Source organism: Tursiops truncatus, chromosome 19 (genome assembly GCF_011762595.2).
Source record: "Tursiops truncatus isolate mTurTru1 chromosome 19, mTurTru1.mat.Y, whole genome shotgun sequence".
Classification (NCBI taxonomy): domain Eukaryota; kingdom Metazoa; phylum Chordata; class Mammalia; order Artiodactyla; family Delphinidae; genus Tursiops; species Tursiops truncatus.
In genome coordinates, this window is record NC_047052.1 from 4272004 (window position 1) to 4293406 (window position 21403).

Here is a 21403-nt window from a genome sequence, read left to right on the forward strand (position 1 = left end):
AGACCACCAACCAGGAGAAACAGGATTATTTAGAAGTAGCAGTCATCTGAGCAAGGAATCCCAGTGGGGAGGCCTCCCTGGTGAGAAGTCCCACGGCTCGCCTGACTGCCGGCGAGCTGGTGGCTCTCGGTCACGCAGGCACCCTCTATGGGTCTCTGTGCTCCACCTGGCATGTCGCCCTTGCCAATGATTTCCGAACATGGCCGACGCTCAGTAGTCCCAGGGACCGGCTAAAGGAGTTTCTAGGCTCCCCTACACCACTCCTGGTAGTTTCAGACTCGATAATTCTGAGGCGGGGCTCAGGAACCTGTTTTCTTCAAAGCTCAGCCAGGTTTGGGGAGGCGTGGACTAGGGAATCTGTAATGTCCCACCGCAGCCCTTCGTTTCGATAGGAAAATTTCTGCGTCACCCCTGCCCTGGCTGCTCTCTGGGGGACCGTCGGGGGGGTCACCCATGGGGGTTCGCAACGTGGGAAGCAGCCCTGCACAGACACAGGGGTCGCTCCTGCCTGGGCCCCGCTTTAATTATTCAAGCAAGATAATATGTCAAGTCATACAGAATATTTAATCGGTTACTGTGATATCATAGAAATACCAAGAATCATAAAAGTAAAAAAAGCTGCTAAGTCGTTGATAATGGTTCCGGGATTCTACCAAGTGGCTGCTGGTCTCCAGACGCGCCGTAGGCGGTGGCGGCGGCGTCACTGGCCGCGGTCCTGCGGCCTCTTGCCCTTGCCCTTCTTCTTCTTGTCCTCCAGCCGTGGCTTCAGGGCGCACACGCAGGCGGACACGCCGGCGATGGCCTTGGGCAGGTCGGTGCCCTTGCTCCACTTGTCCTTCTCGCGGTCGTAGACCTGCACCGTCTTGGAGAAGGCCGTGTTCTCCCAGCTGTAGCCGCCCAGGATGTAGATGCGGCCCTCCCACACGGCCACCCCCGACTCGCTATTGGCGTGCAGCAGTGGTGCCACGCGGGTCCACTGGTTGCACTGCGGGCTGTAGGCCTCCACGCCCAGCACGTCGAAGCGCTCCATGGACTCGAGGCTGTCGTCGCTGCCGCCGATGGAGTAGATGCTGTCCCCCAGGCTGCACATGCTGTGCCAGCCACGCGCCGTGGTCATGGGCCGCCGTTCTTCCCACACGTCTGTCCGGTGGTCGTAGCACAGCAGGTTCTTGCGGTAGGGGCCGATCTGGTAGTCGTGGCCCCCTGAGATGTACACGAAGTCTTTGTAGATGGTGCCCGCGTGGCCGTACGTGAACCTGTGGAGAGACAGATGGATGGACGGACCGACAGAGACAGAGCGGGAGCTCAGTGCTGCACAGGCTGGGCCTCTGTGAGCCGGGGACCCGGTCTTCTCCTCGGCAAAGTGGGGACAAACTGCCCTCTGAGGGGGTGGTAAGGATGGGAGGGGGTGACAGATGGAGCAGGGCAGGTGACACACGGGCAGCTCTGTCCTCTCTCTGCCCATCTGAGAAGTGGGCATCATCACAAGACCGCATCTGTCTCATTAGGGCTAGAAACGCTACGCCACTGAGGCACACGTGTGGCCCTGGTCCCATCACACATCAAGCAGGGCCTGCGACAAAGTGCAGCTCCAATTACACGACCGTCTGGAAAAGTCAGCCCTACAGGGACAGTAAGTATCAGTGGCTGCCAGCGGCTCAGGGGAAGCAGGGAGGGATGAAAAGATGGAGCTCGAGGGATTCTCCGGGCACTGGGACTATGCCGTACGACACTGTAATCATGGATACACATCATCATACACGTGTCAAAACCCGCGGAATGCACAACCCAGAGAGGGAGCCTGATGTAAACTAGAGAGCTTAGCTAACGTATCGACTTCGCTGCATTAGCTGGAAACAATGTACCAGTTACTGCAACGGGGGAAGCTGGGTGCGCCTGGCAACCTCTGTACTTTCTGCTCAATTTTCTTTACGCCTAAAATCGCTCTAAAAAATGAGATCTATATACAGACAAAGAAGAGATTACCAACAGCAAAAAAAAGTGCACACAAAAGTGGAACAAAAAGGGAATGGCGTCACGACATTCAGGATGGTGATTCCTTAGCTGGAGGCGGGAAGCAAGCGGATGGGAGAAGAGCACACGGGGCAAATGGGTCCCAGGCAGGTGGGCTACCGTTCAACGTCTTCGACTCCTGGGTTGGGCTGTGGGTTTGTGGAGGTCTCATTATACAAGTAAGTCAATGAATGAAAAAAGTATGAGTAAACAAACGGAACAAACGTGGGGCATGCATGCCCTAATGACGGCAGCATCATGGGTTACGTTTATTCCAACTCTGGACATCGATGGTCCACTTAGAAAAAATAACAATAGGGTTGTTGTCGCACTTAAGGTACAGAAACCACCCCGGCTGGCCTGGAGAAAGTGACAGAGGCAGATACTCTTATGTAATTAAGTCTCCCTTCTCCATCTGTAAAGTGGGGTGGTACACAAGACCTGAACCAGGTCTTGCTTTGCCTAGGACAGGGTCAGGAATTATACGGTTGAGCTCTCCGTTCACGGGCATTCGGGTTTGGGTAATCCATGACATGGGTTATTACCCACCCCACTGGATCACTGTGGATATCAAGGGACTCATCACATCAAGCACATGGCCCAGGCTGGCACGTGGTGATCAACAGCTACTATCATGATTGTCCAATCACCTTATCCACAGGTGTCCAGGTGTTACTTCATCGGCTTCTTGGAACCTTTACCTGAAGGTGGTCGTTACTGTGGGGTGGGGGGGAGGGGTGGGGACTGGAGGAGCCGTGCAGCTTCTACCGTAGGGAGCTGCTCAAATAAACGGCAGCACCTCTGCTAAGCCCGTGACGGTAACAAAGGCAGTGAGTGGACACCCTGACAGGGTGGTACTGACGTCACATCCCCTTTACAGATGAGGAAAAAGAGAGAGTGTGGGGTGAGGACACTTGCTGGAGTCAGATGGACGGTAGAGAACCCTCACCCTCTGTACTCCTCCTGCCCAAAGTCAGAGGGATTTGCAGTAAATGTCTCACTCTCTGAACTCAGCACTCATTTCCCCGAAACTCAGGAAGTGAAGAGATTCAGAAACAGAGGGATGTTTGTCTCAGTGGCAGAGCTGACACTTGCACTCCGACGGCCCAGAACAGGCACCCTGACAACCATGCCCTCTGCTCCCCACGCTGTTTTTACAAGCCAGGAGATTCTTCCTGGAATTGGAAGGCCAAAGTATCCAGAAAGGGAGGTGGGCTCAACTGTAACCCCAAAGCCTCCACGTCTGTAGGGTCTGCCACAAAACCCCAATCACCTTGGCAAGCCGGCCACATAGGACCAGGAGTCGGTCTTGGGACTGTAGGTTTCCACCGACGAGAGAGCTCCATTCTCATTCCGGCCGCCGACGGCCACCAGCATGTCTTCGATGGAGGCCAAGTAGAAATCCACGCGGCGCTGGTTCATGGAGGCCACCTGCGGAGGCGAGACACCTGTACCTTCCCTTCCCCAAACTCGGGTCAGCGTCAACATCCAGCACCGCACCCCCAAACATGCTCCACGAAAGGCACAGCCCCGGAAGGCGAGGTGGTGGCCACGTGAGCCTGGGGAAGGGAGCCAAACCTGAAGAAAGGGGGGCTCTGTAGGCGGGATTTCTCAGGGCCCCCAGGACCCTCGAGACCTCGTGAATCCCCAAGAGAGGGACGGAGAATTCACTTCCCCAAACCTGTCTGGCCACGTGGCCGACCTTGTGGACTGGAATTCTGCAGCACACACAGGTCAGAACTGCTGATGTAGTGGTTTCCTGAAATAAAAGTTCCTCTTTCCCCTCACCCCCCCACAATCAGATATTTTAAAACTTAATGCTGATTCTCATCCGTGTTGATGGGCATAAGGTGGTGCTCCACAGAAAATTAGCAATGGAAGACCCAAGTCTTTCTCTTTCTTTTCTTAATCATCCAAGCAGAACACACGAATGAACACGGTCCTGCAGGAGCCCATGTCAGGCTGCGACCGTGATGAAGGTTTGGAGGACGGGCTTCAAAGCTGCAAGCCTCCTTCAACTGCAAGTGCAAGACTTACACCTTGGTTTTAGAGTTTTGAGAATAAAATCAAAAGGTCACCCAAGTCCCTTCGGAGCCTTGAGCTCAGAAAAGCACCGAGTTAAGTAAGAAGACTGAGGTGTGAGTATAAAGATTGAGACAGACTTTCATGGGTGGCCATCTGGTTCTTGGGAGGAAAGGAGCACATGTGCCAATCCACATGAGCTACAACCACCGACCCTGGAAGGTCAGCATCCCCCCTCCCGTTTCCAGAGGGAGAAGCTGAAATTTGGAGTGGGCAAGGAACCGGTCTGAAACCCCCAGCTACGATTTAGCCAAGTTGGGGCGTGAAGCTGGGTCTGACATCAAGACCCAGGCCTGTCCCGGAATCAGCTGGCACACCTGCCGAAGGGCCACGACTCCCAGCAGGTGTGAGCCTTCGTGGCCCCCTTGACCAGCTCCAAACCTGCCCCAAAGAGGAACTCAGCGGAGACTCTGAGACACGGGGAGGTTGTCAGAACTCTGGGTCAATCTTCCAGACCCGTGTCATCCAATATGGTAGCCACTGGCCTCCTGTGGCCATTTACACTCAGATGTAAATTAGTGATAATGAAATACAATGGAAAACTCAGTTCTTCAGTCCCACGGGCCACGTTTCAAGCGCTCAACCGCCACACGTGGCTGGTGGCTACCGTATCGGATGGCGCAGATGAAGAACGGTTCTGTCGGTGAAGAAAGTTCTACTGCACGGCGATGCTCTGGACACCGACCGTCCCTGCAGAAGGTGGCCGGTCAGCCCTCACCGCCCCCAACCGGGGGGTGGGGGGAATGATGTGGCTTGTCACTTTATCGTCACACCTCGTTCAGAAGCAGGGTGGTGGTCAAGGCCCGAGAGAAGGGGGTGGGGGCAGTCAAGGCTAAGGTTAAGGAGATCAAAAGTCCTCAAGAGTAAAGAAATAATCTGGCTTTAATCTCACCTTGATCCACTGTTTACAGCGGGGGTCATACCTATAAAGAAGATTGGATGCCGCATCCCCTCCGTTGTCCCGCGAGAAGCTGCCGCCAGCGATGAAGATGAACCCCCCCAGCACGGCGACGCAGTGGTGGCTCCGCCGGGCCGGCAGGGGCGTCTCCTTGACCCACTGCTCGCTCTGGGCGTCCAGGTAGCAGGTGTCGTCGCTGAGCTCCAGACACCGCTCGGAGACCTCGCCGCCCACAAACAGCAGGCACTCCTGGGTGGTGCGGAGGGCCGTGCGCTTGGTCTGCATGACCGGCTGGGCCGCCAGGCTGTTGTGGTAGCGCACGGCCTCCTCGATGAAGCCCTCGCAGTTGGCCTCGCGGGGCAGCAGTGAGCACACGGCCGGCTTGACGCGGTGCAGCAGGTCGTTCTTGGGGATGAGCGGGAAGTGGATGTTCTCCAGCACCTGGTAGGCGTGGGCCTCGCGCTCGGGCCGCTGCGTCAGCCACTGCAGGGCCGCCTGCAGCAGGTCGTGCTCGCACTCCCGCTGCACCTGGCTGCTGCCCAGGTAGGCGCACAGCTTCTGCACGGAGACGTTCTGCAGGAAGTCGGGCGTGAAGGACAGCGTGCCGAAGCGGCTGAGGATGAAGCCGTCAAGGAAGGCGTCCAGCCGCCTGAGGCTGTAGATGGAGGCCAGCTTCTGCAGGTACAGGTAATTGTCCTCGCTCACCTCCTGCTCCAGGTACTCGCAGCAGAAGTCCACCACCGTCCAGATCTGCAGCAGGTGGGCTGTCTCCAGGACGTAGTCGATGTTGCCACCGTCCAGCACCAGCTCCCCGCCGTACAGGAAGTCCACCACGGCCTTGAGCCCGACGTAGGAGGCGCCGATCAGCTCCACCTCCTTCTGGAAGGCCTCGCGCATGCCGAGGGTGAACATGGAGTTGAAGTAGTCGCTGCACACTGCCAGCAGGTTGCGGTGGGCTGGCACGCGCTGCTCGTCGGCCACCAGGACCACGTCGCAGAAGAGGCCGCGCAGGCGCTGCTCGTTCAGCCGCTGCAGCACCGTGCTTGAGTGGTCGGCCCAGCGGAACGCCTGCGGTGGCGGTGGAGAGCGCGCGTCAGGAGGGGAGGGGGCTGTCAACCCGCCCCCACACCGCAGCGGCCCCGCTAGCGCTACGCGACCAGCACTGACATACAGTGGAATGAGAGAACAGGCAACAAGGTGCCAGAGCACCTCGCAGAAAGTCAGGGTGTTTCCCTGTACGTGTGCATATGTGTTTGTATATTTCCTCCCTTCTTTACAAATAAAAATTTTAACTCAATCTTTCTTTTTCCCTTTGTTTCGTTTTCCCTCTCTCCTCCTTCTTTGTAAACAGGATTCCCCAAAGTTTCCTTCCTTCCCTGTCTCTCTTTCCTCCTTAGTGTGTGTGGGTCACGGCACATAGGTTCGAAAACGCTGTCCTATCGGGAGGGTGAAGTTGCCTGGGGCGTGGCCTCTCAAGTCGGACAGGAGCTGGTGGAACCCCAGCGCCACTGCTCTGCAGCTGTGTGACCCGGGTGAGTCACGAGCAGCCTGAGCCTCGGCTCCTGGTCTCCCCCAGGTTTGGTGCGGGGGAGGGGTCATGAGCCAGAACATAGCGCAGAGCTGGCCCGGGGACAGCGGGAGCAAAGTCGGCAGCTGTGACCGTCAGTTCCCACGGAGTCGCGGTGCCGACAGCTATGCTACAGAGACCAGTCCAGGGAGCTAGAGGGTCCCAGAGACTGCAATATATCCAGACTAACGTGCTCTGGGGAATCTTACTTTCAGAGACACGGCTTCAACAGTCATTGCCAGAAAATGTATGTAAATTGCAGGAACGCTGTCTTTTCCCGGGAGCTGTATGTGCCGCAGACCGCACTGTGCACTCGCCTGCACACTCTCATTTGAGCATCCCAGGAACCCTCCAACGGAACGTCAGTTGTAACCCCCTTATTCCAGAGGAGGAAAAGTGAGCTTCAGAGAGACTAAGGAACTTGCCCAAAGTCCCACAGGGACTGAGGGGCGGGGCTGGGATTTGAACCTAGGTCTGATCCCAGAGCCCAAACCTTTAATCACCACGCTACACTGGAATTAACGAATCTATTAATACGAATAGTTAATAGGAATTAATTCAATAAATTCAGGTTGGTGGACATTGCTTGACTGTTATCTGCCTGCCCTGGGCTTTTGAAGATGCAAAGAAAAATCAGACCCAGACCACGGTTTCTATGCCCTGGAAGAACTAATTAGGATATTTCACACTGCTTTATTTATTCCCTATAAAAACAACAAAAAAATGCAACATATGGAAAAACAGACCATTCAGAAATACCAACTAGGTAGCAGGGCGATTCAGGGAGGACTGGGGAAAGGGGCGGGGCAGGCGTTAAGCCCGAGGGGAAGTGGTGGTGGAAAGGAACACAGATGGGTGAGGGCTCAGCAGGTGTGAGCAGCTGGGTGACTGGTGCACAGGTCCTTCTGGGTTACTTCTCAACATGTGTCCTACGGCAGGGGGGTGTTTTTTTCTTCCCTTCCAAATCTGCTCCTTACCGCCTCCGATGCATTAGTAATTGGGGCACTTTATTTCCCGTGGTTCTTCCCCGTCCGGCCAATTCCCACATCAATCGCTCTGTCTGTGCAACAGTCTCGGGCAATGTCCTCACATTCTGAGGGTACCAAACAGACGTTCCCTAAAGCTTCCTTCCCTTCCCAGTTTACAGAGCCAAGCTCTCCTACCTTACATTACAGGATGGCTTCCTGAAGGTCCATATACACAGGTATCTCCCTCTATCCTGGTTATTCAGAGAGAGCCAGGCTGGCCTGGTCTGGGCTTCAACACATATTGGCTTGGGGCCCCTCTTGGGTGCGGACTGAAGGAAGGCAATGAAAAAGGCACTACAGCGGCAAGCTACCGAGTAACAGTGAAGGCTAGTGTCCTAGAGAAGCAAGTGAGGGGCATCAGGTGGGCTGTCAGCCCACCATGGGCTCCTGGTTGTTTCCAAGCTGGTGAGGGTGCTGGAATTACCCCGCTTAAAAAGGGGCACACACGCCCCCAGGCTACCGCGTGAAAAGGGAAACAGCCCTGGGGAGGGGCGGGGACTGGGGAGAGCCCCAGATGACAGCTACCAGGGGAGCCACCTGCTGCAGCGAGCCAGGGCAGGGGGGACGGCAGCCACTGTTTCTACAGCTGGGTCTCCAGGCTAAACGGGCAAGTTTAATTCTTTACCTGGGTCTTGACTACAGCCCATTTCTGGTTATTTAGTACAGCAGCAGAGACCAGAACTAAAAACAGACAAACGTGACTTCCCAACGTTAAACTGGCATCAGTAACTGAGTTGCAACATTTCATATAATTTAGAAACTCCAACCTGCAACATTCTCCAGTGGTATTAACCCTGTTCATTCCTTTGTTTCTTACTTTAGCACCTTAATCAGGTGAAGAAACTCAGGATCTAACACTGGGCGGAAAGCAGGTATGGGGTATCTTATATTAGAAAAGAACTCAGGGACTTCCCTGGCGGTCCAGTGGTTAGGACTCCGTGATTCCACTACAGGGGGCACGGGTTCGATCCCCGGTCGGGGAACTAAGATCCTGCAAGCTGCGCGGCATGGCCAAATAAATAAATAAATAAATAAAATAAATAATTAAAAATAAAAAAGAATTCAGCATCAAAGTGGATCAACACATTTTAGAGCAGATAAATGAACAGCGGCCGCCACACGATGGAAGACTCCACCGCTCCGAGAAGGGCACGATCTACCCGCACGTGCAGCAACCAGGCTGAACCTCAGAGGCAGGGTGACAAGAGTAACGAGCCAGGCACCCAGGGGACCCACCCCGACTCCACGTATATAAGTTCAAGGGCAGGCAAAACTGCAGGGCTGGAAGCTGGGCGAGTGGCTGTCTTGATTGTAGGGGCTGGAAGGGTTTGATAATGTTCTTTAACTGGGTGTGTTCAATGTCTAGAAAATCAAGGGTACATTATGATTTGGGCACTTTTTAAATATAAAGAGTTAGGAACATAAATACAATGAACCAAGGGACAGAGAAGCCTATTCCTAAAAGCTTCAATTCAGAGAGAGACAAGCTCAGAATCTGGCTTGGAGGCACAAAGATTTCTAGTGCTGCCGAGCTTAGAAAGCTACGCTGTCTCTGCAGCCAAGCTCCCAGACAAAGCCCCTTTGAGTCAGCAGCAAGACCCTTCTGGGGTTTCGCAGTAGATAAAGCCGGGCTTTGGCAAGAGTCTTCTCAGTCAACTCAAATGGAAACACGAGAGCATTTCTCAGGAGGACCAACCTCCCCTGAAAATTACACCCCGTTTTTCTTTTTTACACACCTGTCGAACCTCGTTCCCCCTTCTTCTCCTCTTATCTATAGGCTGCTCCCAACTCCCTTTATCTAAAATGGTATTTCTTCATCTTTTTTTCAGTCTGCTTTTAAGATATTTTTTCTATATAGCTTGCCATGTCATTTAAACACGTAATATATAGTCTATATATCTGTGTGTGTATTGTATGTACAGCTTTATACTTTAAAAGAGTAAAATTCTTTCCAGACCCCCAAGAACCCATTTAATCTCCTTGTAAGCAATGTCAGCCCCATGGAGAATGCATGATCTACGGTAAACATGACATTTAATCTTCAAAAAAGGACACTTTAAAAAAATTCCCTGGCCGTCCCGCGGTTAGGACTCTGCACTTTCACTGCTGAGGGCCAGGGTTCAATGTGTGGTCGGGGAACTAAGATCCCACAAGCTGCGGTGCGGCCGAAAAAATAATTAAAAAATAAATAAAGAAAAGGGTGTTTTAATATTCATAAAGAGACAGGTGTAAATTGGGACTGTCTCACCAACTGGTCCCCCAAACCTTATCTACAGCAGCTGTGGGGGAAGGGACCACTCCAAGTCACCTGAAGAGTTTGCTGAAGGTACAGATTTGCAGGTCCTGCTCTGAGATTTTAATTTAGCACGTCTGGGGCGGGGCCGGGCATATGCGCTTCTCATGAGACACCTGCCCCCTCCCCGTCTCCCAGGGTGAGTCTGATGTAGTCCGTGTGCCACAGGTAGGTAGCCTCGCCGTGGAGAACCCACCCCCACTGGCTCCTAGGGTCTCAGAAGGTCACGACCAGGGAAGACTCTGGGCCCTTAACATCCAGGTACACAAAGTGTTGCTCCCACTATAAGGTTGTGGACTGGCTTCTCCACGGACACAGTCTTGGATTTTTTGAGCCCCAAGTGGAAACACAAATCCCACGGCGTCCACCCTGTCCTGTAGATGCCAGGTGTTGGATAAACGAGTCAAGTTGTGTTTCTAACATCCCTCGCACCCCCCAACCCCTGCTCTCTCTGATTTTATGATTTTTCCACTCCTTGCCTGTGCCACCTCTAGTCATTGTTAAGGAGATTAACACCAACACCAAGAACAGAAAATCAGTCTGCGCAATAAGAATGAGCTCATCAGAAAAATCTCATGCTTCCTTGGCAATGTGCACAGGCGGTGAGCGACCCATTCACAGACCTTTGAGGATTCGCTGATCTTGGACGGCCGAGACACTCGCGTCTGCCGGCTTCCCTCCATCATAAACAAGATTGCAGCCCTGCGACAAGAACAGGACTTCTGAGCGTGTAGTAATAACTCGAGGTCATTCATGAATCGCAGGCTCTGCTGGCAGGTATCAGTGACAGCAAGAGCGAAACAGTCACATGGAGGAAAGAGGGAGAAAAAACTGTACTACAAAGAACTCCCTTACTCCGAGAGCTGGAAAAATCAGAGGGTTAGAATCAGATAGAACATTTAATAAGTGTTCCTTTTTCACCTCATCACGTCTTTTAGCCCACCTCCTACAAGTACCTACCTTTGGATGCTTGAGCTGAATTAGGCCTTTTCGAGAGATCAAGATTATAATGACAACAGTTATCATTTCAGAACCCAGACTGTGACCCTGGAACCAAGCTGACATGTGGTATCTCATTAAACTCCCACAACTATCTGGCTGGGCTGATGTCACTTAACCCATTTTATCGATGAGGATATTGAGCTCAAGGTCACAAAGCTAGTGAATGGCTGGGAATCAAACCTGAGTCTGTCCGGCTTCAAAACTGGACAGACATGGGCCCTTCACTGGGATGCCTGGTTGAATGTGGCCTAATCTTTAAGAATCTCATACTTTTAAAATTTCATGAAGTTAAGGATATGATGCAGTGATGACTACCAAGTATAAAAGACATTCTAGACACAGGCACTGTCTTACGTGTTTTCTGTGTCTCACTGATTTAATCCCCACAACAAGCCCACCAGGACAGCACTATTATTATCCTCAGTTTATAAAGGAAGAAGCTGATGGCAGTGAGGGGAAGTAACTTGCCCAGCGTCACACACAGGAAGAAGGAGACCTAAGGAGGCTTTCCTGCTCTCAATCCCTGGGCTATTTCACTTGACCATTAAAAAAATGCCCACAGGCAGGAAACCTCTGCAGGGGGAGCCCATGCCCCGGCTGGAACATGCAGGATAAACTTGACCAAGCAACTTTAACCTCTGTAGACTTCACAGTTGAATCTACGGACTGGGCTGGTGCATCAGGGGATGTTAAGGTTTCTTCCAGCTTTGAAAAGTCAAGCAACCCACTAACAGCACAGAGCCTGGCTTTGGGGGACCTTGGAGGATGGGGGGCACACAGAGGAAGGATTAAGCTAGCAATATGGGCACAAGTCGCATACTGGGACTGAGGGTTTAAGGAGGAATTCTTCCCGCTGCTAGGGGAGTTGAAAAGAGTCAATCTGTTACCTACTGAACACACAGCCTTTGCTAAAAAGGAACAACGTGACAAGGAGTCAGCTCTGTGTCAAGATAATCAGGGACACACAGAGGGGGCTCCAGCGCTCCCACGGAGGATGGGGGGACAAATCCAGGCACAGTGCACCCTGCCAGCTCCCTGGGGGGAAGGAAGGGACAACGAGATTTCTCTCGACAAACTAGCAACTTTGTGACAAAGACCAGCTGTCCCCACCCCTGTCCTTTCTGTCTGCTCCTAGGATGCTGGGGGGCTCAGAGAGGGAAGAGAAGGACACCAGCATCCAACCTACTGCTCACCCCTGACTTCCTTGTTTCACCTTCACCCTCTGAGACAGGTGCCACCATCGTTTCTGACACCCAGGCTCAGGTGGCCGTGCGGCCCCACCCAAGGTCACACAGCAGACAGTCTGCACCACCGCAGACAGCCAGCCAGGGCTCAGGTCTGCCTTTAGTGCTAAGAGCTTTCTTTTCTAGGCCAAGATTTCTAAAGAGAGTATCCCCTTGTGGAGGCTCCCTTTCGTCTGCGGGAAAGTGGTCTGGGGCTCACTGCTACAGGAGTGTGGATATTAGCTGCCTCCAGTGCTTTCTGCAAGCAGGTGAGGGGTTAAGGCCACACGCAGGGACGGTGGCGATCCCCAGTGAGGCGTAAAAGGTCTTTTAGTAAACACGGGAACCGAGGCCGCGTCCGGACGGGAGGGTCCCCACGGAGCCTCCTCTCCCGGCTCCTTCCCCGGGTTTCGACCCTGAACGTGCCCGACCGCAACGCTCGGGGAAACAGCGTCGTGGAGGTGGACGCGGACGCCCGCCGGCACCCACCCATCCCGGGTCTCGCCCGCAGGGTCTCCGGGGACGCCTCTGTCGCTCGCTCGGACCCAGCACCCCCTGGCGGAACCGCCGGCACAACGGCCGCCCGGGCGGGCTCGAGCCGGCTGCGAGGAGGCGGAGCTGGGTTGCGCCCGGGGCTGGCGCCCGCGGCGGGACGCGAGGACAGTCACTCACCTGGGCCGCGCGGGCCGGCCGCACAGGCCACACCTGTCTCACCTGAGGGGGCGGCGGCCCCCTCTCCACCCCCCACCCCGGCCCCGCGGCGGCCCCTCCGCTCGCCCCCGGCCCCGCGATCCACCCCCCGAGCACAAAGAGATCCCGGGGGCGGAACCGGGTCGCAGCTCGCGGGGCCGGGGACCCTCCCGAGGCAGGCCCGCCCCCCGCCCCGGCCCCAGCCCCCGGACGGCGCGCGGCTCTCGGCCCGGGCAGGAGCGGGGTGCGCGCGGAGGCCCACCTGGGAGGGCGCGCTACGGGCGCGGCGCGGGGATTCCGAGCGGCGGGGCCGGGCGGGCGGGGCGGCGGGGCCCGGGCGTCGGAGCCCGTGGGCCGGCCGGGTGCGCGGCCATGGCTCCGCCAGGAAGTGCGAGGCCGAGGGCGGAGGCGCGCGCGGCCAATGGCGGCGGCCGGGAGGGGGTGGGCTCTGGCGGCGCGGGGGCGGGGCCTGCCCCAGGCGGGCGGGGCCTGCGCGGGGGGCGCGGGGGGCGCGGCGTCCTCGCCCAGCCTCGCCCAGCTGTCCACCCCGCCGCAGGACTCGCTTGTGACCCAGGCGGGCCACTCACAGTCACGCACCGTGAAATGCCTACTGGGTGTCGCCCGCCGTCTTAGGCGCGGGGACACGGCGTGGAGGGACAGGCATGGTCCCGGGCCTGGGGGACCGGAGTGCTGGGAGGGGCCATCGCGGTGGCACCTTCGCACCCTCACCTCCTTCCCAGCCTTAGCTCGGTCGGCCTCTGCGTTCACCCTACGGTGAGTCCTTCGCTGACCCCGTGATTAAAGTCACCATCCCTCTCTCCTAACCCCGTTTCCAGCTTTCCGCTTCACTTAGCTTTTACCACCGTCTAATCTTCTGAATCATTTCCTTGTTCATTTGACTTATTGTCTCTCTCCCCGACTAGAAACCCTCCAGGGCAGGGTTTACTGTCGGTTTTATTCCTGGCTGTGCCCCCAAGGCTGGCACCTAGTAGCCGCTCAATAAATTTTCGAGGAATGAATGAGTTTAACCATCACGGATCTATCCTTGTCAAACTGATGCTACAGCTTGGATAAACCTTGAAAACATTATGCTAAGTGAAATAAGTCAGACCCAGAAGGACACATATTGTATGAGTCCATTTATATGAAGTGTCCAGAACTGGCAAGTCCATAGAGACAGAAAGCTTAGTGGTTACCCAGGGCTAACCAGTTGGGGGTAAGTGGAGTGGGTGGCTGTTAAGAGATTTGTGGGGGGGAGGGTGATAAAAATGTTCTGAAATTAGGTGGTATTGATGATTGCGCAACTCTGAATATACGGAAAATACCATTGAAATGTACAATTCAAAAGGGTGAATTTGGGATTTCCCTGGCAGTCCAGTGGTTAGGACGTGGCGTTTTCACTGCTGTGGCCTGGGTTCAATCCCTGGTCAAGGAACTAAGATCCTACAAGCCGCGCGGCGCCGCCAGAACCAGAAAAAATATATGGTATGAGCTGTATCTCAGTAAAGCTGTAGTGTTCGCTTCGGCAGCACATATACTAAAATTGGAACGATACAGAAAATATTAGCATGGCCCCTGCACGAGGATGACACACAAACTCGCGAAGCGTTCCATATTTTTGTATGGTTGATTCACTTTGTTATAAAGCAGAAACTAACACACCGTTGTAGAGCAATTATACTCCAATAAAGATGTTAAAAAAATAAATAAAGCTGTTACAAAAGCAAAACCAAACAAAAAAACTTCTCTGTGTCCTCGCTTTTCTATTCCCTGCCTTCTCTGGGAAGGATTGAGAGCGTCTTTTTTTTTTTTTTTTTTTTTAATAAAGAATGCTCTCTTCGTGGTACAGGGAGGTACCTTTTTCTTTAAAAAAAAAAAATTTATTTATTTTTGGCTGCATTGGATCTTTGTTGCTGCGCGTGGGCTTTCTCCAGTTGCGGCAAGCGGGGGCTACTCTTCGTTGCGGGGCGCGGGCTTCTCACTCTGGTGGCTTCTCTTGTTGCTGAGCACGGGCTCTAGGCGCACAGGCTTCAGTAGCTGGGGCACACGGGTTCTGTAGTTGTGGCTCGCGGGCTCCAGAGCGCAGGCTCAGTGATTGCGGCGCACGGGCTTAGTTGCTCCGCGGCATGTGGGATCTGCCCAGACCAGGGTTCGAACCCGTGTCCCCTGCATTGGAAGGCGGATTCTTAACCACTGCGCCACCACGGAAGCCCTTAGGTATCTCTTTAAAGCCTTACTTGCCCATCTTTGACCCCTCCTTGAGCAACAAAGCTAATCTCACACCCCAACAAAGCTAATCTCACATCTTGTTCTATGTCTGTATCTTGATGTGCAAATCTCCACTATTACATGAATTCATGTACTTCTTCATTCATTAATTCATTCAGCAGACTTTTAGGGAATTCCTACTATGTGCCAGGCACTGTGGTAGTTGCCAGGGTTAGAAAGAAGATAGTTTCAAGGATTTTAGGGAGGGAGACAAACAAATAAATGAGCAATTACTGTATCCGGGTCAGTCCTGTGTTAGGGATATATTCAGAGTGCTATGGGTGGGATGTATTCTTTTTTATAGCTATACTTAAAGATTCTATATAGAAAGATATGGATAAGGACAGGTAGGTATAAAGGTATATATGGATCTGTCTACGCATACATGGATCTATCTATCTAGAGAGATTTAGCTATAGATTTTTTATTGTATGTATTTATTTATTTTGGCCGTGCCACATGGCATGCGGGATCTTAGTTCCCTGACCAGGGATCTCAGAACCCATGCTCCCTGCAGTGGAAGCACGGAGTCCTAACCACTAGACCTTGAGGGAAGTCCCTAGATATTTTAGCAGCCTATAACTTGGCATGGATGTCTGTCTTCCTGGTGATGGGTTCTATATGAATGAGAAGATGTACAAACTGAAGGGACTGCCTGTAGTAAGCGCCTGGGACAGGCTCAGGAATCCCCACGTGACACTGACCTGAAACACGTGCAGGCTTGGCTAAGCTGACTTTGTGCTGTTTTCCTTATCACCACCTGGTGAACCATCCTTTCACTTTTTTTTCCTTTACGTCTCATTTTCTCTCAAATTAGAAAAGTCACGCATGTTTAAGTTAATTTGGAAAATACGGAAAAGTCTGAAAGGAAAAATAAACCACTCACTCCTGCACTGTCCAAAAATAATTATTAAAACTGTTGTCTCTCCGTATTTTCCCCTTATGTAGTTTTTCACAATAATATCACCACTACCACCACAACCCCTGTACAGCTCACATGTGCTACACGTTGCTCTGAGCTCCCTGTACATATTCACTCATCTCATCTCCTGGACTCTTTGAGGGAGGTACTGTTTACTTTCTCTGTTTACAGAAGGGGAAACTGAGGCCTGGAAAAGTTAACTCTGTGCCCAAGTTCACAGAACTCGTAAGGAGCAGAGCTGGGCTTGGAACCTCGGCAGTCCTGTGTGTATTTGTTCCCATGCCAGAGACAACCTGGCTTAGAAAAGATGAGTTTTTCCCAATATTCAAATTTCAACGATCAGACTTGTTTGGGTTCTGAATTTGGTCAGAACTGAGCACCGCAGTCTGCAGGCCTAACCTTGTCTTCTGCACCATCCTGCCTTTGTGTCATGATAAAAGTGAGGCACGCTCCATGCAGAGAACTTGGAATACACAGACAAGCACAAATGGGAAAACATTACCCACCCGAGGAGAACAGCTGTCAGTACTTAAGTGTAGATCGGCCCAGTGTTCCCCACGCATCCATGCATGTGACTCCATGTGGCGCAGGCTCTTTGGAAACTGCCCCCCACACACTTTTGCAAATATCACGAGCTTTTCACATGTCAATAAGTTCTCTTCTATTGGATTGTGAACTTGACCCTCCCTCATTTTGGGGCACCCAGCTGGCTTCAATATTATAATAACACAGGTGAACATTCTTGCACCCACGCCTGATGGTAAAATGAAGTTGCTGGGTCAGAGGAGCGCCTGTTTGGAAGGCTGTGACCTCCCCACAAAGGCTGTCTTGGGAAGTACCCCTAGTCAGTGGCTCAGCACCCCATCATTTTTGAGATTCAGCCCCATCAAGTGGAACTGGGGCCAGGTGGTTCCCTGGTTGTTCATAAAGCAATAAAACAGCTTTTTCCTTTCTTCTGCAGTCTCTGCCACGACCCGTTGTGGAGCTTTTTATTGGCTGTTTCACCCCTTTCTCCTTTGGACACAGGGGCACTTGTGGGACTTGTGCAGACAGACCCTCACAGGCACCTAGGGCCATGTGAGCTGTTGGGCAGGGCAGAGGCTGCCCCAAGCCTTCTTGTGGTACCCAGGCCCCTGATGGGTGACAGTGATTGCCAGGCAGGGGCAAAGATGCCTGGTCAGGAACTGTCCTGGACTATGTATGAAACAGATAACCAACAAGGACCTACTGTGTAGCACAAGGAACTATACTCCATATTTTCTAATAACCTAAAAGGGAAAAGAATCTGAACAAGAATAAATACATTATATATGTATAACTGAATCATTATGTAGTACACCTGAAATTAACACGACACTGTAAATCAACTATACTTCAATTATAAAAAGAAACAGGGGCTTCCCCGGTGGCGCAGTGGTTAAGAATCCGTCTACCAATGCAGGGGACACGGATTCGAGCCCTGGTCCAGGAAGATCCCACATGCTGCAGAGCAACTAAGCCAATGCGCCACAACTACTGAGCCTGCGCTCTAGAGTTTGCGAGCCACAACTACTGAGCCCGTGTGCCACAACTACTGAAGCCTGCATGCCTAGAGCCCGTGCTCTGCAACAAGAGAAGCCACCGCAATGAGAAGCCCGCGCACCGCAATGAAGAGTAGCCCCCGCTCCCCGCAACTAGAGAAAGCCCGTGTGCAGCAACAAAGACCCAACACAGCCAAAAATAAGTAAACAAAATTATATTAAAACAAGAAAAAAGAAAAGAAAAGAAAAAAAGAAACAAATGGTCCTGGGGGGCAGGGTGAGGGGAGATGGAGCCTGTGAACGAGGTTCCAAGTCCCCCAGAGCATGCTCCGTTGTCCCATTTGGCTTTGCTTACAAAATACAACATCAAAAGATAAAATTATTAAGAATTTCCAGACAACAATCATAGAGCATTAAACCTCCAGTGCGGGGCCTTTCTGAGTGCGGGGCCCTGTGTGTCTGCTGGCCCTAGATGGAACAGTTGGGACTGTCACCAAAGAACCCTTGAGGCTAATGTTATGTTCATTCTCCAAGCCTCAGCGGAACACCCTAGTACAGACGTGCATCCCATGGACACACAGAATAACAAAAGGAGGGAGGGGGAGGGGCCGAGGCTGACTGTGGGTAGCGCACAGGCCCCATGCTAAGCACTCTCTCCACCACCCGTGGAATCCTCTTGGTACCTTGCGGGTCCATGCTACTGTTATTCCCACTTTACAGATGAGGAAACCGAGGCTCTGAACGATCGGCTGGCGCTAGTATCACACAGCTGGTAAGTGCGGGAACCGGGATGAGGAACCCAGGCCATTGTGTGCCAGCGCCCAGTTACCCTGTTACCCAGCCTGGAAGGGCTGCAAGCTGCTTTTCTTTCAAATTACCTTCTTGGCTCTGACCTTCCTGTTGCTCAGGAGGTTGTAGCTGGTCCTAAGGGGAGGCAGGGAGAAGTGTCAGCGAGCTGTCAGCTGGGTCCCCGGAACAGCTGGGCCTGGTTGGGGGGGGCTGGAGGGGGGAGGCTGGGGGGGAGGCCCCGTGAGCACTGCTGCTTGCAGCTGCAGCCCTCGCCCTCCAGGGAGGGGAGGGGGAGGGGAGAAGGAGGAGGCGGGGCCAGCTCTCTGAAAACTGTTCTTCTCACCAGAGGTTTGTCCGTGGCCCAGCTTCCCTCCCAAAGCCTGAGTAATGTAGAAAAATCGCAGCCCAGCATAAACGAGTCAGCCTAGGGGCCACCCGGGATCACGCTGGCAAGCGGAATTCTTGGCTCAATCACTCTGGTAAGTTTGTAACTGTTTAGACTGGAGGCTAAGAAGCAACAGACCAGCGAATGGGTAGAGCCACAGTGGGAATGTGGGCCCAGGCCTCGGTCGTCCCTAAAATCTCAGATTAAAAGAGAAAGGACCTCCCCTGAGTTGGTACTTGCTGTTTCCTCCTTCCGTCTCCCCAAGGCTTTTCTCCCCAGCTCTCCCTGGATTTGAGCCCCGGCCTGGCTACTCCCCGGCTGTGTGAACTGGACCGGCTACACCATGCCTCAGTTTCCCATCTCCAAATGGGGAAGCCTTTGTCCCTGTCATGGTGTTGACGAATGAATACATGATGAATGAGTGAGTGAATGAATAATAATAAACGGATTACTACATGCTGACCACTTCCAACAGTACCCCATGCATAAAGCTGCATAAATTTGAGCTTTTGCTGACGATGCCTGACTGTCTACCGATTAGAGGACTCTTCTCTGGCTGAAGCCCTTGTTTCCTGTTAACATAGATATCATTTGAAAATTGACTCGTTTTTTTCTTTTTTAATGGCCACTCTGCACAGCATGTGGGATCTTAGTTCCCCGACCAGGGGTCACCCCCTGGATTGGAAGGGTAGAGTCTTAACCACTGGACCGCCAGGGAAGTCCCCAGAATGGGCTCTTTTCTATTAGCCATTGACACCTTAGCATTCATTCATCAGCTTCAGGCATGTTCTCAAGATCACGTTATTGTGTTGTGACCAGAGGGAAAGGAAGATACTAGCCCTCAAGAAAGGAAGAGAGGGCTTCCCTGGTGGCGCAGTGGTTGAAAGTCCGCTTGCCGATGCAGGGGACACGGGTTCGTGCCCTGGTCTGTGGGATCCCACATGCCGTGGAGCGGCTGGGCCCGTGAGCTTCTGCTCTGCAGCGGGAGAGGCCACAACGGTGAGAGGCCCGCGTACCACAAAAAAAAAAAAAAAAAAAAAAGAAAGGAAGAGAGAAGGCAGGACGGGAGGCAGGTACCAGGCACAGAATGTACAGGAAGCTCCCTGTATGTCACGGCTTCTCTGGGAGCTGGCTCCATCTTGGGGCCCGTCTGGTCAGAACTGCTTGTCACTTATCGCTGAGGTCCCTAACTAAGCTGACATTGCCCACAGCCTGACTCTGCCATGGTTCACCAGACCAGGCACATGCTTCCCTGTTTGCCAACTGTGAAAATGAAGCGCTTGGCATTTCAGGGTTGCAAACCTGGCTGAGGTCCAAGGTCAGCAGGTAACCCTGACCGAGCCATGTCTCCTCTGGAATCTTCAGACCTCTCATGTGTAAAACTAGGCACATGGATAAAAGCCTTCCCAGAATTGTGTGGCCAGAGGAGCACAAATGCAATTCCTTGGAGATTCCTTCACTGATTACACCCCTTGCCCTCCCCGATGGAATTACAATTGGAAAAGTCTCGGTGTTATCGTGTTTGACTTGGGGAACCTGGGCCAGGTGTCTAGGGTGGTCAAGCCTTCAAGCTCTAGAGCTGTGCTAGGCAAAATGGTCACCATCAGCCGCCTGTGACCATTTCCATTTCAGTTAGTTAAAATTGCACAGAATTTATAATTCGCTTTTTCAGTTGCCTGAGCCCCAAGTCACATCCTCACCAGCCACCTGCAGCTAGTGGCGCCCATATGAGACAGCACAGATTATAGAACAATTCCATTGCCTCACAATATTCCAGAGACACTGCCCTAGAGCAGTTCTTGCTAACTGCATGACTTTGAGCAGGTTATCTCTCTGGGCCTCGGTTTCTTTATCTGCAAAATGGGAATTCATCTACTCAACAGCAAATACTTATTGAGTGCTGGCCATGGGTCAGGTACTCTTTTAGGTGCTGGGGATATAGCGCTAAACACAGATAAATAAAATCATGACTCTCATGGAGCTGACATAGAGGAGGGACCAGAGTACTCTTCTCCAAGAGTTGGTTTGAAGATTAAATGAAATAGAGCAGGAAAAGCATTTAACATGGTGCCTGGCACATTCTAAGTGCTTAAGAAATGTTAGTCATGATTATTACTAGTAATCTGCCCAGCTCCCTTCTCCCACAGCCCTGCTACTACTTGGGTGGTAAACACATAACAAGTACGCCTCCACTTCCCATCCAGTACCCATGGCAGACATCACTAATCCATCACAGCACTTTCCCCCTGAGCCCAGAGGTACCAATGGGATTCTAGGAACGGCGTGGAGCAACGCTCTCAGGCACATCCTCTCCAACATCACCTCCAGGTTCTCCTATGAGCTGCATGGCCCCCACAATCCTTAGGTTCTGTCTGTAGAGTTCAAGCTCAGACTCCAGGCACAGGCCTGACCCTTCTTAGGGGAAAGAGCAACTGCCTGGTCGGTACCTTGTCAGCCAAGCAGCTGGTCCTGCTTTGACCACTTGGCAGTAACTGGCTTCTTGCTTTGCTGTCTCTTGGAGTGGCGTCTGGCCGTGTTCTCACTAGGGCTCCTGGAGTCTTGAGTACCGTTCCTCTCCTTTATTCAAGAAAAATGGATTGTCTCCAGGCCGGACAAATGGTCCTGGCCAAAAAGGGCTGCGTGAAACCCGGCCCCATATCCAAAGTGGGAGAGAGACGCGTGAACTTGCAATTGTAATATAGTGAGATAAGGTGGAGGGTGGA

At 52.8% G+C, this 21403-nt stretch overlaps 1 protein-coding gene, 1 long non-coding RNA gene and 1 other non-coding gene across 10 annotated transcripts in view; 2 read left to right on the forward strand and 1 right to left on the reverse strand.

Moving 5' to 3' along the window:
- Window positions 1–545: 545 nt before the first annotated feature.
- KLHL36 (kelch like family member 36) lies at window positions 546–13214 on the reverse strand. 7 transcript variants are annotated; one of them, XM_019940180.3, is made up of 5 exons: window positions 13059–13214; window positions 10505–10583; window positions 4988–6061; window positions 3287–3444; window positions 546–1256 (listed from the first exon to the last, which is right to left on the reverse strand). In XM_019940180.3, the coding sequence occupies exons 2-5, from the start codon at window positions 10565–10567 to the stop codon at window positions 701–703; spliced, it is 1851 nt and encodes a 616-aa protein (XP_019795739.1). In that variant the 5' UTR covers window positions 10568–10583; window positions 13059–13214; the 3' UTR covers window positions 546–700. The 7 variants fall into 7 exon arrangements, with proteins under 7 accessions (XP_019795739.1, XP_019795730.1, XP_073652504.1 ...); XM_019940171.3 differs by having other exon boundaries at window positions 10505–10648; window positions 13059–13202; XM_073796403.1 differs by having other exon boundaries at window positions 4988–7653; window positions 13059–13180.
- A 117-nt stretch (window positions 13215–13331) lies between these two features.
- The window catches only part of LOC117309090 (uncharacterized), a 33376-nt gene continuing 25304 nt past the window's right edge, over window positions 13332–21403 (forward strand). For both annotated transcript variants that reach the window (XR_004523352.2, XR_004523353.2), the window contains exons 1-3: window positions 13332–13570; window positions 18227–18278; window positions 18642–18774. This is a non-coding gene — a long non-coding RNA (uncharacterized lncRNA). The remainder of the gene's footprint in view (window positions 13571–18226; window positions 18279–18641; window positions 18775–21403) is intronic.
- Window positions 14310–14416, forward strand: LOC117309319 (U6 spliceosomal RNA). The gene has a single exon (XR_004523606.1). It is a non-coding gene; the product is annotated as a U6 spliceosomal RNA (small nuclear RNA).